Source organism: Protopterus annectens, chromosome 2.part0 (genome assembly GCF_019279795.1).
Source record: "Protopterus annectens isolate FY-2018-M chromosome 2.part0, PAN1.0, whole genome shotgun sequence".
NCBI classification, from domain to species: Eukaryota; Metazoa; Chordata; order Ceratodontiformes; family Protopteridae; genus Protopterus; species Protopterus annectens.
Window position 1 is genome coordinate 1844513187 of NC_056728.1, and position 17959 is coordinate 1844531145.

Sequence of the window (17959 nt, forward strand, 5' to 3'; positions counted from 1 at the left end):
GTTTTTTGATAGAATCAACTTATTTCCTCACATTATGAATAAATGTTCATATCTCTGGAGCCATAGGGGTTACTAAAGAAGTTAAGATGGCAAACTCTTCAGCACAATCTTTTTTTATAGTGGTACTATTCTTTAGGTTCTAAGTCTTAAAGTGGAATATGTAAGTTACAGTAAACACAGTAAATATTAAGAGTGTAATATTTTGTAAGCAACTTAAAATGTTTCAGCAACTACTCAAGTTTCACACATACTGTCAGGAGCCTTTTGTTCATCCAGCTGAGAGCTTTCATATGAGGCAACTGAGTCTATGCTACTTGTCTGATGAGTTATTTAGAAGAGCATGAAATTTATAATAATATAAATAAATATTATACAAGCAACAATTAATATAAATTTAACTGCACTAGAGAGAGGGTCAAATATCAATACAGTTGTGTTTGCCATTGTATATACATTAAGATGAACTATTTCAATACCTTGTATATAGCATGGTTTTGGAATTATTAAAGCAAATAGGAATGAGCAGTATTTGATGCCTAGAGGTGTCAGGATGTAACAGCAGAAATGTCTGGAGGCATCACCCTGCTGTAATGAGTTGCAGTAGTTTAGCCATATTCTGTCATGTAACCATTGAATTACTTATTTACATTTAATATATAAAAGATATAGAAGTTTAAGGTTGCTGTGTGGTGTGATATCCCCTACAAATTTTGTGTAGAATGGGGCATTCCATTAATGATTGATTGGTGATGGGGGCATGGTGTCATTGCTATGCCGTGTGTTTGTTCATGTAATAAATATTGCAATATGTTTGTCAGTATACGAATGACTATTATGTACATGCCCGGAGTTCTAAAGCTGAGATGAACACTTAGGGCTGGGGTAGAGGTTGTAGCCTGTATATATTCATTCTAAGTACTGCTGACATTATCTTCCCAACATTACTGCCCCATGTTCAGTCGCCCAGTAGGCAAACGTAAACCATAGGAACAGGTTACCTTTCAGAAACTCATACGTGCCAATGCAATTCACAGAGACAGGTTTTCATTTAGAAACTTTTGCATGCATTGAAGCAATACTTTTCATACAGGCAGATGCTTGTCACCATCCCCATATATGTATAGTTTCTTTCCCAAAGGGCAGGACTAGAGAAGGAGATAAATCACCCCAGATGAGGTCCAAAGCAGCTCAGTGTATAGAGATATGACCAACAAAATCTAGCTTGTACTTTCCAGCTTCCTTCACTATCTCCAAAATATTCCCTCACTATTGAGGCAACTTCCATGGTTTAAAGTCAGTTTCCATTGCTATTGTCTAGTGAGTCTTTCTCCATCTTACTACAGTCTCCTACATGACAGTAGTAAGATGTGCCATACCACCACCCTTCTCCTTGCAGATAGTGAGGCAACCACCATGTTCCTTCTACCGAGTTTAGTTAACCCACATATCAACTCCATTTTTTTGAGGAAAACCCTAGCCTAGCCTTTGGGTCAGATTACCCAGTTACCAAATGTAATAAGTAAAGTAAGTAAAGGAAATGGATCATTCAAGTACTTTAGAGTAAGATGTTTTAGTTGTTAACCTTTGAATAGTTTTTCCAAAACCAACGGATGATTGTTCATTTATATTACAGCAATGTTTTACAACAAACCCCCCCGGCCATTTCCCCGCAGCAATGGATATGGCCAGATTGATTGACATGACTAATGGCTGTGATGTAGCAGGCAAATGATGCATGAATGACATGTCATGCAAATTTGCCTGTGACATTATGAATATTCATTAGCTAATCGTTCCTAAAAAGTTGTGCGGTGTTGGAGTTAGTTTTATTTATATTTATATACATAGAGGGTGCGGGGGGGGCATGCAAACAGTGCAGGGAAAAAGTAATATTTGTGAACTAGAGTATCAGCTCGTCAGAAAACTATGTGCTTGCAAACAGATGGGCGGAGTTTGGGCAGGCCTTAATACTGCACATCGCAGGGGGACTGTTGTCAAATATCGCCTATATTACTAGCATGCTTGTAATGCTCATGAACTTTTTTAAAAAATCCATTCACAAAAGTGGGTTTTTAATGATAAGTTTTATGGCTGTGATATAGTGCCATTGTAGGCACAGTTAGCAGTGATGTGGGTGGGATTTCCTGCTGCATGTCTTGGAGGTATTACACTATATGATAACCAAGTTTTATGTTTAAACAGACAGTTTATTGTATGACTTATTTTATTTGTTTTAGTATTTGTATGGTTTGATAAAATCAGCTATACTGCTAAAGAGACTTCAATTTGGCATGATTAATTTTAAGCCATCATTAATGTGAAATGGTAAGAGTTGTATATTTCACCTAACTACATTTGTTGTGAACATTTCTTAGATTTAAATACAAATGAACCACACATTTTAATAAAGGAATTTTGAAAAATTACAGTAATGTACATTTTATTAGATATAACAAATTAATACCTTTGCTAATTTCTGCAAATTATACAAATTTTACAGTTGTAATGGGCTAAAATGATTTTATTTTTGAAAAAATTATTGTTGTAGATTATATGCTGGAACCTGATTAATGTACTTATGGAAGGAAGGGTACAAGGGTTTTACTTTCTGTAAGGCTTTTGATTCATAGCAGTGATTTTCAGTCATTCATGACTGACTGGCTTGTTTTCACTGATTTTTAGTCTTTTATAGAGGAATCGCTTAATGTGTATGTTTAATGTCATGGTATATATAAATGACCAGAACGACATTATTAATGATTCTTTTTTCAGATATAGCAAAGATGATCTGTTATACATTTCTGCTTGTTGTTTTGAAATGATGTCATATATGAAAGGAAGCATTATAATGGATGGAGAGTTTAATTACTTATTAAGTAAAAAAGACACCAGTACTTCTCTCAGACCAGGAATCTCTGCTACAGCTAAAGCTTCGATAAACATTATTGAAATAATCAATATTAAGGATATTCATTATTTTTCTGATTCTAACTCTATATTTTCCACCCATTATTCATACAGATCTGGGATTTAATCTAGAATCAACAGGGTCTATATTTCAAATGACTTGGTTTATAGATTAGCTTTTGTAATGCAATGCAGATAGCTTTTGTAATGCACAAGAAAGACAAAAGCACGACTGTACTTCACAAAAATGAACACAGGTACCGACTCCATACTGTAGTTAGTCGAGAGGCACTTTTTAATACGGAGCAGTTGTAAAAATCTCTACAAGCAGTTCAAAACACAAAATCCAAAAGTGAAATTAAACGCTTTTCATCTGGATGTTATCCAGACTTCTTCAGATCACTATTCTAGTTAAAAAAAACTGTTTAAAAAGCCCTCATCAGATGACGAAAAGTGTGTCTCAACTAACTACAGTGTGGAGTTGGTACCTGTGTTTGTTTTGTGGTTTATAGATTAGGTAACATCCAAGTAGTTTCATCTTCCTTATTGGAACATAGCAGCAATGCATAATAAAATTACACTTAAATCAAGAAGTTTTATTTACTGTAATAGGTTGCCCACCTGTATGACAAGACTAAAACAATTTAAGGAATGGTTTCTTAAAGACATATTGCCTTTCTGAAATGTATAATAATGAAGAGTTTTCAGATTAAAATTTTTGAGGATTATTTAAAAGCATAATTGTATGGTGAAATTAGTAATTGATATTTTAATAAAAGGAAGCAAAGGGATACAAAATTAATTGATTTACCAGTGCAGATAGATATGTTAAAACATACAATACAAAAAGGTAATGATTTCTTATGTTGTTGTGTCTTTCGGCCTTTCCCAGTTAGGGGTCGCCACAGCGGAACTCCAGTCTGCTAATGATTGGCAGTAGATGTTTATGTGCCGAGTTTCCGGCTCTGACGCACAACCTTCAACGAAGGTACACCCATTCACGCATGTCATACAAAATGAAAAAGTTAAATACAAATCATCTTGAAATATTACAACATAAAGTATCAGTTAATTAGAAAAAAATAAGCTTTAGTCTTACTCCCTAATTTACGAAGTCTTTAGAGATTAGCTGTTAGATAAAAAAATAAGAAATAAGCATATGAAAGAGATTATTATACCAGATAATACTTATCTTGAGATATAGAAGCAATTTTGGAATGCTTTAGGAATTATTATAATAAACTAAATAATTATATCATTATTAGGAAACATAAGGATTCAGTTAAAACATTTAATATATATATATATATATATATATATATATATATATATATATATATATATATCTTAACTCAAGATCAATTAAAGAATTTAATCAATGAAAATAAAAGATCAAATTAAAAAGTTTAAACATAATAGAGGTCTAGTGATGCTGGAATTATTCCAGAATTATATAAAATCTTGTCTCATGAATTAGTAGTTATTTTATTTCATGTCTTTATGGAACTCAAATATAGCATTCCTCCTTCTTGGAAATATACGTTATGTTCTTTTTCATAACCTAGTTCCCTTTTAAAATATTGATTATAAAATATTTATGTCTATTTATGCTAATAGAATTAAACATATTCTGTCCTTAATAATTGATGAAGATCAGACTAGTGTTATTCTGAGCAGGCAACCCTTAGATAATATTAAAAGAATAATTACATTATTTAATTTTGCTAATAATTAAGAAGACTTTGTGTTTTTAATTTAGATGTAATTAAATCTTTTATTTCAGTAGATTGGTTCTATTTATCCTTTATATTATAAAATTACAATGTTTCTAGTAACTTTATTCAACTTATTAAACATCTTTATCAAAATTCTTTTGCCTTTATCAAATTAGTTTCCTTTGTCTCTCAATCAGTTACGATTTACAAAGGCATGAAACAAGGATGCCCATTGTTTCCCTTATTACTTGCATTAGTTATTGAGCCCTTTGCTAACTTTATAAGACTGAATTTAAATACAACAGGTTTTAAAGTTCATAGGTTCATAGATTAGTACTAAGTTAACTGCCCTTGCGAGCCATTTTAAGCCTAGCCAATTATCCCTTGTGAGACTCAAACCCTGCACCTTGTGTTTGTAAGGCAAACACCTTAACCATTAGACCACCCTCTAAATTCATTGTTGTTACCCTTCTAAAATTCAACTTTTTTGGTGATGACATATTATTAACAATTGGAAATACAAATGATTCCCTAACCCCTATAATAATCTTATGAAATTATCATAAATCCATATCAGAACTTTATTTTAACATTGGTAAAACAAATACTCTCTCAATTAATGAAAAGTTAAATGAGTCTTTAAAAAAATGCAAGAAAATTTAATTGGGTAAATGGATACTTTAAATATTTAGGGATTACTTTGTCATATAATAGCAAAGAAATAGCTTCAATAAATTAAAGTAATATTCTTGACTATATTGAATTATTAATGAATAAATGGGGCAAAATATTTCCCTATGGAAGATAGACTTACATTAATTAAGATGATTATATTACCAAAATTTTATATTTTCTTCAAACTACTTACCTTCCTCATCCCAAAAATCTCATTAAACAATTTAATAGCACACTTTTAAAATGTTTCTGGTATTCAGGTAAATCTAGATTAGTTTTAGGACATCATATAACAGACTGGTATCATCAGTCATTAAAACTGTAATAGTAATAATAGCATAACTAGTCAGCATATGTAAATCTCTGGAAATAATTTTAAATGGTTATTAAAGAGATAATGTGATAAATATTTCAATAAACCATTATATTATATTAGTAGCATTTTAAAAACATTCACAAGTTTCCATACCATTTACATGAGATTGCATTGATACTTTTAACTTTTTTAAAATGCTAGATGTAAGAAATCATAATTTAATTGTTTGGAACTGAATGATGAATGGGACTAAATTGTTTTCCTTTGATTTTTTTTTTAATTAGTAAATATGATATTGATATGAATGACTGGCTTAATATACAGTCAATAGACAATATATCATTTCTAAAGTTGAGGTAATAACCAGTGCTATAAAAATAGTTTCCCTCAATTAATTGAATAGTCTTGCACAATGACATGATATGGCTAAATCTTACTGTTCTAAAATTTACAAAATCATAAGCAATATGAAACCACTATTTAAAAATAATTATTGAAATTAGTTAATAATTCTGATCTATCTGAAAATGATACAAAGTTAATACTCTTCTCATCAAGAAGCACTTCAGCTTCCATAAAATGGAGACAAGTTTCTTAGAAATGTATGTACACAATCTTTATTATTCTACATAAGATCAAAATTATGAGTAAGAAAAAAGACATTGGAAGATGAAGGTGGAAATCCATTCTAAAGGCTGATTGGCAACACATGATATTTGACTGCAAAATTTTGCAACCCTTTTTGAAGAAGTTAATAAATTTATGCAAGCCCTATGTTCATATAAATTTAATTTTACCAAATCTCTGGTTTTGTTTAATGCACCACTTCCTGAATGTGTCCCTAGAAGGCAGTATCATTTTCTTTGTAGTTTGTTTGCTACATCTAGAAAAATTGTTACTGAAAACTGGAAAATGATATGTCTCCTTAATTTATGCTGAAAACTGGAAAATGACACTTCTCCTTCATTTATGAATATATAAACATTGTTAATGCTGTCAAAATAAATTAATCACTATAAAGATGAGAACTAATTTGATAACTTCTAAATATACCTGGTTAAAGCTTAGCATTTTATTTGAGAAATGTTAATTCAAGTTTTATTTATTTCTTTTTTTTATGAATATATAAACATTGTTAATGCTGTCAAAATAAATTAATCACTATAAAGATGAGAACTAATTTGATAACTTCTAAATATACTTGGTTTGACCGAGTCTCATTATACTGAAAGCTTACAATACTGAATTTTAAGCCATAGACATGATGTGTGTTTCCCTTCACCTTTGACTTGTTTGTGATAAAAAAAAAACATTACTGTAACTTAAAGTGCCAACTGTCAGAATACCCTGCGGAACAGGCGAAGAAATGAGGACATAAGAGCAGAAGCCAAAGTAGCTCCAATTGCAGAAAAGATCAAAGAGAACAGATTACGATGGTATGGGCACATGCGTAGAAAAGCAGAAGACAATCTGGTGAGGGAGATTTGGGACAGACAGGAAGAAGGTAAGAGGAAGCGAGGGCGTCCAGCAAAGAGGTGGATGGATTGTGTGAAAGAAGATCTGCGACAGTCAGGCATGAGTGTTGAAGAAGGCAGTTGAGTGGCACTGAATTGAGAGAGTTGGCGACAGTTAATACAATACCCCGACCCCATGTAAATGGGAAAAAGGGGGATGATGATGATGATGTCAGAATACTGATAGTAGTGTAGAAAGTAGCATTGTAGTGTTTCTAAATGTGGGTGTATCTCTCTACATTTTTATGGGACGTATTTAAAGTAATATGATGGACGTTTCATGTGCTCTGGCAGTAGTGACAGTGTGTACAGTACTGTAAGGTAAGTAAAAGGTATATGCCCTTTTCCTCCAATGTAGTGCGATCCTGAAGTTAATATATATAGTTGAGGGGGGTGTCATAGCCTCCCCACCTAGTTTTGTTTTATATCATACAGTTTCTTGGAAAGAGTTAGTCATTGGTGTTATAAGTGTGCATGTCTATGGCTTAAAATTCAGTATTTTGAAATTCAGCATTGTAAGCTTTCAATATAATGAGACTCATTCAAATGAGTTTTCAGTATTTCGAAAATTAGGTATTGTGGTCTCAGTCAAATGGAATTCAGTATTTTGAGTTTTCAGTCATGTGAAGTAGACCCATATATATATATATATATATATATATATATATATATATATGTGTGTGTGTGTGTGTGTGTGTGTGTGTGTGTGTGTGTGTGTGTGTGCGTGCGTGTGTGTATAGCATAGATCTTTTTCATGACAGTAGTCGAGTTCTGCTGAAAAGATTACTTGTTTGTAATATAAATATTGATGTCTGAATGCCTCTTGTGACATAGAAGTTGTTTTTTTGAGATCCAGTAAGTAATCTGCTCTTTTATTTCCAGAGTCGACTGTGGAGAAAAAGTCTTTCAAACAACCCTAACTCCATTTGTGTTGGGACAGACCTGAACAGGAATTTTAATGCTTCATGGTGTAGTAAGTAAATTTTATTACAGTGTCTTCACTGCAGGAAAAAATGAGATCTTTTCACAGAGAAGTTATTATAACAGTGTTTGCAAATTAGTCTTGACCATCAACAGCAATACAACAGTGTCTGCTCATCTGGGTAGTCAGCTTTACTACTGATCACTTTGGGGGGGTTGTGCCCTTACTACTACATGATTTTAGCTCTCCCTACTCCCTGCTTATATAGGAAACTCTCTTCAAAATGTAGTAATGACTTCCAAAGAGCTTTCTGGAAATAACCAACTCTGTGGCACAGAGAGATGGAGCCATAACTGCACTCCAGATGACAGGTTTAAATAGAGGCCCAGTTGATGCAGGAGCCAGCAGAGGAAGGATGGGAGTGAACAGTTGATATCATGTTTAGCATCACAAGAGAAACATGTTACTGCTTTAAAGGCTCCACCTCAAGGAAGGCTGGGTGTTGCATATCACTTAACTTGGGACAATGAAATCACAAGCCCACCAAACAGTTTGCATTCAGCTTGAAGGACAATGGATGTACACAGAAGCATGCTCTCACATGACCACTGAACTTTTAATACAAGCCATGATTACCATGCTTTCTGACCTACAGAGAAGGTTTTTGGATCATACAAAAAAATTTGCTAAATCCTCTAGAATGGTAGTCATGACTGCCTTGACCTGCCTCCCTCTCTTGATGTTCTCTGAAACAGAAAGTTGAGTAATATGTATCAGTCAATAAGGGCTTGAGGGTAATGGTAAAGAGAGCCAAAAGGAATGACAAAAATACATTTTCATGAAATTTTGCTTCAGCATTTTGTTATGAAATGTGTTTAGATTGTGTGAAAGTTGTGAGAATAGTAGGTTTTCCATTAGTATGTATTTACTGAATGAACTATGTGAAGTCTGAAACTAAAATGTATGTCATTATTTAGTGACTTGAAGTTGGGGATTTAAATTAATTTGCTCTAAAACTAGAAAGCTGATAGAAAAATCTTAGTTTTTGCAGTAGCATGCATTGCATTTTCTGGAGGATAGGAAGTCTGAAACTCAAATGTCTGCATTATGTAGTTTAATATGAGGTTGTGAGATCAGGGACAAAGTCTAAAATATTGATCTTATAAACTTAGAAATCTGCTAAAATAATATGTTTTGCAGTAGTATGCATTTTCTGAAGGATATAAAGTCTAAAACTCAATTATATGTTGTTATTTGTATTTATTGACTTGAAGCTAGAGAAGATCAGGAACAACTTTTAAATATTGTTCTTATAAACTCAGAAAGCTGCTTCAATGATATGTTCTGCATTAGTATGCATTTACTGAAAAATATGAAGTCTGAAACTAAAATGCCTGTCATTATTTAGTGACTTGAGTTTGGGGTCAGGGATAAAGTTTAAAATATTACTCATAAAGTTGATCAAATAATATGTTTTGCTTTAGTATATATTTCTGAAGGATATAATGTCTGAAAGCCAAACATATGTGACTGTTTAGTGACTTGAGGTTGTGATCAGGGACAAAGTTTAAAATACTGCACTTATAAACTCAGAAATTTGCTAGAATAACAGGTTTTGTAATTTATGCTTTTGTTAATTTACTAAAGCCTTTTTTGACTATTTCTGCATCACACAACAGTTAAATGTTTTACTCTAAAAGTGCTTAAACTTTCAATAAAAGTTCCTGATTGAATTTGCCCTTGTTTTTTTTTTTCATTTCAACTTTTCTTCAAGGCTATGTAAACAGCACATTGTAAATGACACACATTTTATGTAGGCAAAATGACATACTTTTACATATCAGGATAACAAAACATGGCAGATGAGAATCATTGCGTTGTCTGTGACCTGCATTGACATAGGGCCAGATTCCAAATGACTTGTTCTTAGTATAAGTGACTCACTCTGGTGCAAGCCTGCCCTGATTCTAAAAGATTTGTTCTCAGTGTAAGTGACACACTGTGATATAAGGCCTATCTATAAAGCAGGCTTACAGCAGGGCTCAGATTCCAAAACACTTGCTCTTGGTGTAAGTAACTTAATCCAGAGTGATACATCAATGTAATACATCAGTGTAATACATCAGAGAAAGTCACTTACATCAAGAGCAAACTCTTTGGAATCTGGTCCCCACTGTAAGCCTGCTATACTGATAAGCCTTTCACTGAAGTAAGTCATTGACACTGAGAACAAGTATTTTGGAATTGGGGTGCCTTACACCAGAGTGAATCACTTACAAGTGTAAGTCATTTGGAATGGGGTCCATAGGGCTTTAAAATGCATGTTTCATGCTGGTGGCAATGTAGTTAATGAAGAAAAAAGTAAAAGGAAATAGAAGAAAGCAAATAAGGAAACCAGAACAGCAATAGCCTGTAACAGGATTTGATACCTAGCTCAGTGAATAATTGAGATAAAACATAGACATCTTTAAAACTTTTTTGATTGTTATGATGATGGCTATCAGCTGATGGTTTCTGCCCAATAATATGTATGTCCCCAGTTGTCTATTTTAAGTGATACAAAACTATTTGGCACTTGGTGGCAGAGACAGCATGGCTATAATTCCCCTAAGTTGATACAGGACATAAGGACACTTCTTTTACCTAATTTATATACTGGTTTGTTGGTCTTCTAAAATGGTACCACTTATTGTATCATTCTAAGTTTCTATTCTGTGCACATACTGTTTGTATCCACATTATTTTGTTGTTCCACTGCCTAATTAATATAAATTTTTGATGCAATGCTACTTTCAAGTCCACATCAGGCTGAAACTACAAATGGTCAGCTCATGATCAGTGCTCTAGCCTGATTAACTAACTAACAAACTAAACAGGGAATTACTCGAAGAAAGGTGACTTTACTGAGCACCTAGAATCTTGTATTATGCAAGACCCAAAGCAACATGAATTCATAAAAAATGTGTTACTATTTTCATTTAAATAAATAACAAAACTAGGAGGCCAAGGAAGATGAGATAATAATTTTAGACAACAGTGTGTCACTGACTACCTGAGGGGGGAAAATGATTAGTAAAAAAGAATAGTTTGCCCGGAAATTAAATACTAAGAAGGCAGTTCACGTTACAGTTGTTACAGAGTACGATGCCTAGTGGAGCAATAATTAAATTCCAGTCAGGTAATACGCACTAGTGGGATATCACATGACAGTCCACTTTATAAATTGTTTACAGAAAGACAAGAAGGAAATAGCTGTAAACAACACAAACCCCCTAAAACAGGAGTTCTATTCAGATGATGTGCATAGGATACAATGGATTTTGACAGAGTTTGTTTGGTGAACAGAGATGTAGGATATACGAGTCAGTACAAACAATGCAAAGCAATGCACATGGGGAAAATACTTAAGTGACAACAATACAGCGATGGTGGAATTGTTAACAGAATTCAAAACTAATGGTTGTGGTGGGAAATCATAGTACTTTACATGGCTTACATTTAAAGAATGTCTGAGAAGAGACTATGAAATATTAAGATGAGCTGAAGTATCACACCACTAAAAGGAAGGCAGGGAGGACAAAAGTAATACAAGTGATCTTGTAGTCAGATAACTCGGATGTCATATCGGGAACATTGCTACTAACCGTAGGGATATCATTATCTACCTGGTATAAAGGAAAAACTCTGAGAGGAAGCAAACCAAATGAGCAAGGTCTTCAGCAGAAACCTGATGAAGATGGTGGAAGAAGATGTTTCTTTGTATTCTACTGAAAACAAGAAAAAGGGGATGAGTCATAAAAGAAATGTCCATGTACGTCACAGGAATCGAAATGAAAAGAATGCAACTGCCAGCTTACCAAGGCTGACATTTTTCTGTCTCTCCATGACAGGGACAGGATATGAGGAGTAGTCACAAGAGAATATTGCTGAGACAGTACATGAATGCATGCAACAGACGTAGTACACTCAGACTACAAAAATAAAAGGAAGCACAGTGCTGGATTGCTGGAGCCTATTACAAATAAGTGGATTACATAAACACAGCAGAACTTAGCTGCCATAATTTTCTATGTATCTGTAGATACTATGAATAGTTCACCTCGCTGATCAATATTCCTCAATAAAAATTTTTCACTGTGGGTTCTCCATATAAATATTAGATCCAAACATTTTCTCAGTGAAAAATACAGCAGATTATAAGAAATTCAAGTTAAAATTAAATTATTTTCTGCAAAATATTTTTTGTGTTCTGTTACATTACGTATTTCTCTTTTTGCAGGTATTGGTGCTTCACGTAATCCTTGTGCAGGTGATTACTGTGGATCTGGCCCAGAATCTGAAATAGAAACTAGGAATGTTGCAAACTTTATTCGAGAACACCTCTCCAGCATCAAGGGGTACATATCTATACATTCTTACTCCCAGATACTGCTATTCCCTTATGGATACACCTACTTACATGCAGCTGACCATGAGAAACTAGTAAGTATTTTGAAATGATTTTCTTTCACACATGTTAATTATTATATACTTAAACATAAATGATATATAAAATAAAAACTCTCTGTTGTGCCATATAAGACATCATGATACAGTCATTACATGGCATGTGTAAGAAAAGGAAAATTACAAAAAACAAGCACATATAATAAGCAGAACAAAAGGAAGGCATGTATTACAAAAACAGTAAATGGCTGATTATAGTAAAGGTAAGTTAAGGAATTTAGACAATTAGAGGAAATAACATTAAATGGATAGCATGCAGGCAGAATAAAGATAAGAGAAGAGCATGGAGGAAAGAGGGCTGAAAAGTAATGGGATGAGGAAGAAAGAGGGAAGTTAAAAGAGCAGAATAATAAATATGGGTTTGCACTGATGTATATGTCAGTGGAAGACAGAGACAGCGGGAATAGAAGGGCTGTCAGGGCATGTAGTGAGTGATGAAGAAGAGGATGTTAGGAGTTGAATGGCAAGAAACTGAAGGAAGAGAGAAAAGAAGGAACGTGGCACAGGAAATAGAGGCATGGCTAAAATGTAGTAAGGATGGGAGAAGCATGGAGGGGTATAAAGACAGTGATAGCTAGAATGGAAAGAAGTATGTAAAGGAAAGAAAAGAGAAAAAAACAACAAATCAAGTCAGTAGTCACAAGCAATACAAAGGCAAGGACATACAAAGTCTGTCTGTATGAGGAAAGGGGAACCATTAGTTTAAAAAAAAGCAGAAAATAGCTTAATATCTGAATAGCAATTCAGAATTTTGGAGTCAGAAAATAGCATGTTGTTGTGGCAAAATCTGTAGATCTCTTTAGCCCCCCCTGTCTTTGCTGTCTTTGCACATATATCCATCCGTCATCAATCTCTTTTGCCATTTTACACTTGGGGTCGAGGTGTCACTATAGAGTGACAATCATCTTGAGCCAAGGTTTACACATCCGGGTGGCTAGCCCTGCAGCACTATTTCATTCGTACCACTCACTCGCACGCACACTCTCACCTGCAGCTGATATAGAGTGTCCAACCCAACTACTGCATGTCTTTGGAATGTGGGAGGAAACTGATGCACCTGGAAGAAAGCCACTGCAGAGAGAACATGCAGACTCCGCATAGAAGGCACCCCAGCCGAGAATCAAACTGGAGAGCCTCTTGCTGTGAGGCGACAATGCTAACTGCAGCACCACTGCACCCATATATATATATATATATATATATATATATATATATATATATATATATATATATATAGGTCTAGGACTCTTGCGCGAACACACTTTTCGCTAATGGGCGGGCATACTTACATGAAAATGCTTTTCACCGAAGCAGAATTTTTGCGTAAGTATGCCTGTTGCGCCGGTCGTACTATGGTGTGGATAAGGGAAAATTCCCTTTTCCCCCCTGTAGTGTGATCTCAGAGTGAGAATATTAAAGTAGGAGGGTGTGGGGGGCACAGCCCCCCACATGGTGGGTGCAGGGGGCACAGCCCCCCTGCGTAAAACTAGATTTAATTTTTTTTTTTTTTTTTTAACACACTTTAGTGAAAGCGCTTTTTTGGTGAAAGCGCTTTCGTTAAAGTGTGTTCGGTGATAGTGGATTCGGACTGTTGAATTTTTATTCAACAGTCCTAGATCCATATATATATATATATATATATATATATATATATATATATATATATATATATAAATACAGAGGAATGAATGCGCATCACAAGGCCCATTGCCTCTGGCATTATGGGTACACAGAAAGAGACTGTAGGGGTATAAGCTTACAAAGTCTCTGTAAACAACTGTGGTAACTCCCAGACTCTTCCTGCAGCACCTGTCATCATCAGTTATGAGTGGTTGAAAACCCCAACCCAGACAAGTTAAACCCAGGTAAAGTTGCATGAATGCATGCTATTGAGAAGGGAACTGGCTTAGAGAAAATACACAGCCTCAGAAGTCAAAGCCTAACCACAAGCAACCCATAGCAAACTGAAAAGTTCAAGATCCTGGACTGTCTGGGTATTGTGTTGCATTAGCAGGTGCTCTAAAATGTGCTGCCAGATATCACATTAAATAAAAATACTGAGAAAGGTAATGAAACAATTGTATAAAATGTGACAGACTGTGTGTCTTGGATGCCATTAAACAAAAGCTTGACAACTATAAAGACCTGAGATTGCCAAGGTCACTGCTCCAGAAATGTATTCACTCTGTCAGTTGCATCTTTTGGTTGCTGCAGTAAAGGAGCACATACCTGCAATACCTGTTCTCCGACTCTTTCCAGACCATCAATTTCAAGTTTTGAAAACATTACCCAGCAGACTGTTTATAAGGAGTCTAGCCTAAAGTTTTCCATGTAAGTGTTAATGTTCTTCTGACTGAGACGGAAGCCTACAATTAATTCCTGTTAGCACACAATACTCATTTGATCTCAAGGTTAGAAGATTAAAAGAATAGTTCAAGGTGTTTTTTTCCATATCATTGGGTTGTCTGAAGTTCAGCTGAAAAATAATGGAGATGTTGTGTATTGAGCTACCACAGACCTTCAAGGATCCGTCACAAGAGAGAACTTACAGATGGAAATGGAACAAAGAAAACTGATAAACTCAGCTCTTATCACCCCAAGTCAGTTATTATTTAGTGTTTCAAGTTTATTGATAAAGAGATAATTCTCAAACTAGCTTGGGAAACAGTGCTTTAAACATACCATTGGAGTCTTCTTCATTTGGTGTGAACCTTTTCAACACATCTGACAGCTTGATAGCATTCCTGTCTGCTTATGTTAGAGCTATCAGGGATCTGGCAAATGAAATTCATTTGCAGTACCCTAAATGGACCAAGATCTGATTGGAAGAGGCAAACTGTATGAGGAGCTAGATGTGGCATGTGTTGGAACTGTGCAATGCAAGGAGTTTTTCCCAGATGAATTGTTTGAATTAAGAGGGCTGTCAGGCAAATATTGCTCTTCCTGATATTGCAGTAAAGCTTCAAACATTCATAAGAAGTACAGAGTAGCAGAAGAAGAAGATGCAGAATCAGTAGCTACATGAAGTGCTGTATTTGTGTACGACTGGGCTTGCTGTGTTACCTTAATTAGTGCTTCAAGGTTTCTTCCCTTTCAGTTTTATTGATTGGGAGTCTTTGTGGCATTATGCTTTTGTTCAAAGTTACTTTGCCATTATATGTTATACTCAGTACACGTATACTAAATGTGTCTCTTAATTACATTTTAATTATTATTCGCAAGTAATATTTGCTCAGTTATTCTTACTCAAACCATTGGTGGCAAAATTTCAGCTTTTGGGTGAAACCATGTAATTATTCCCATTACTGAGTTTCACCAGACAGGACAATGGGAATCTATTTTGTTAATCATGCTGAGGGTTTTAACTGGAATTATTTAGATTACTATTTTTTCTGGATGCAGATTTATTTTTCATGTACATAAATTGCTTGTGGGTCGTGTCACACTTTAATATCTTGCACCTAGACATGCTAAGCAGAGTTTATCATACCTGTTTTTAGAGGACTGTTTGGGGAGAGCCCTCTGTAATATGGAATAGATGAGACAAGGAGCTTATGGTGGCTTCTACCTTGAAAGATATCAGACAGTCTCAAAGATGTGAGAGCATTGGCTCAAATGGGAATAAGATACTTTCACTCACTGCAGAGTTCTGTAGAGATATTTGCTAGCTTTGTAAGCCCACTGGACACACCCCTTTTCATGGGTGACCCAGAAACACTGTCTGTTTAAGTAGCTTGAACAGGGAAATGCAGGTGGAAAAACTCAAACCCTGTACTTTAGGTACAAGAAGAGCCTCAACCCTCTGTGGTAACTGCCAGACTAATGTCAGTTCAGCTAATGACACTTTAAATTTTTGTTACACAATATGTAAACAGAAATTCTTCAAGTTAATACAGGTGCGCAGTGCTGACCAGGTCATTAATCAAAGAGTCTTCTTTGGTGTAATTCTCACCTTGTTGTCTCTGAAGGTAGAATAAAGGGCTTACACCATGTCTTTGTCTCAGTTTTACTCCTGATTTTACTATTATTCCAGGCCATTATTTTCCAAGTTTGATTTTGAGTTTGATATGACTCTTTGGTTATTTACCATAATTTTATAATGCTAGGGGCATCTGGATGTTGTCAAAGACTCACCACAATGAGCTGTTGTCCTTTTATTTTCATCTGTCTTCTATTAATTCAAGAAGGAAGTTTGCTACATTTTATTATATGCTACTGCCCATGGGAAGCTTTTTATATAATCCATGGTATTGGGGTAATTGTTTTGACTCAAACAATAGACTTCAGTCAGATAGTAGGCTGACTTTTTGAGGGGGGCAGTGGCACTTATAATTACAGGGGACACTTTGCGGTATACATAATGGACTAATATAAGAATATAACATTGTTCAACTTAATGAGTGAAATATATTTATAATGGCAGAGTATATAAACAATTAATTTTGTAAATCCTTTTTGGTCTGTATCAGACATTTCTTGGACTTCCTATGCTCAATGTGTAAAGTTACAAGGAGAATGGAGTTGTTTGTTTTTTCTAAATTGGAGGCTGGCAGCTTTTAGCATGTAGGTCACATGCATAGGTATGACTTCTCAGGGCTACAGAGACTTAGCAATAGTAACTTAACTTGCCTTGTTGCATAATAAGGACTTAAAGTAGTGACTGAATATTAACATGTTCAACAGTCCAGTTAAGTTATCTACATGTTTCCAGTATCTAAAGTGCTGGAAGTGGGTTATTACGTGCCTTAGGCGATTATTCTGTCCTCATTGGTGCATGCTGAGCAGGTGGATGGTTTTCTTTAGTGCTTCCTTATCACCACCCATGTGATACAAGGAGCAACCATCTTAATTACACATGACAACAGGTTTCTAAGTCCATAAAATCTGAGCGCGTATAAGAGGGCAGTCTGTGAGCATCCCTTAGAGTTGCCAGAACATTAAGTCTATTAATAGGAAGTCCAAAGCTCAGTAATGATGACTATTAGCTTTAATGATTGAATCTGTGGAAGGGGAGCTAAATTGTATAGGGTATTTAAGTGTACTAAGAGCCCACTGGGTTCTACATCAGGTGTTTTGTGTAAGCTTGCCATGTTGGTAACAACCCTGCAAAGATTCATGCAAGAAATGTCAAATGGGAATGTAGACTCTGTGAGAACAACTATAACACTTGCATTTTTTTGCAGCAAAGATGTAAAACATAAGATATAAATTCTACGGTTCCTTCTCTTCGATAAACATACAGCAAAGCTGTAAATGTGCAAGCTGCATAAGAAACATGTAATATCTTTTTTCTTCAAACTGTATTCAAGAAATGAAATCAATATCAAGGAAATGAAAATGATTTCAGATAGGCACAGTAGCAACCCATTTTTTAAATCTGCCACTTCTTGCCAAACTCTGTGTT

At 34.8% G+C, this 17959-nt stretch overlaps 1 protein-coding gene across 1 annotated transcript in view; it reads left to right on the forward strand.

Annotated features, from left to right (window-relative positions):
- The window catches only part of LOC122793779 (carboxypeptidase B-like), a 322241-nt gene that overhangs the window by 236651 nt on the left and 67631 nt on the right, over positions 1–17959 (forward strand). Inside the window, exons 8-9 of the mRNA XM_044061969.1 lie at positions 8010–8100; positions 12329–12531. Coding sequence (XP_043917904.1) covers positions 8010–8100; positions 12329–12531 — 294 coding nt within the window. The remainder of the gene's footprint in view (positions 1–8009; positions 8101–12328; positions 12532–17959) is intronic.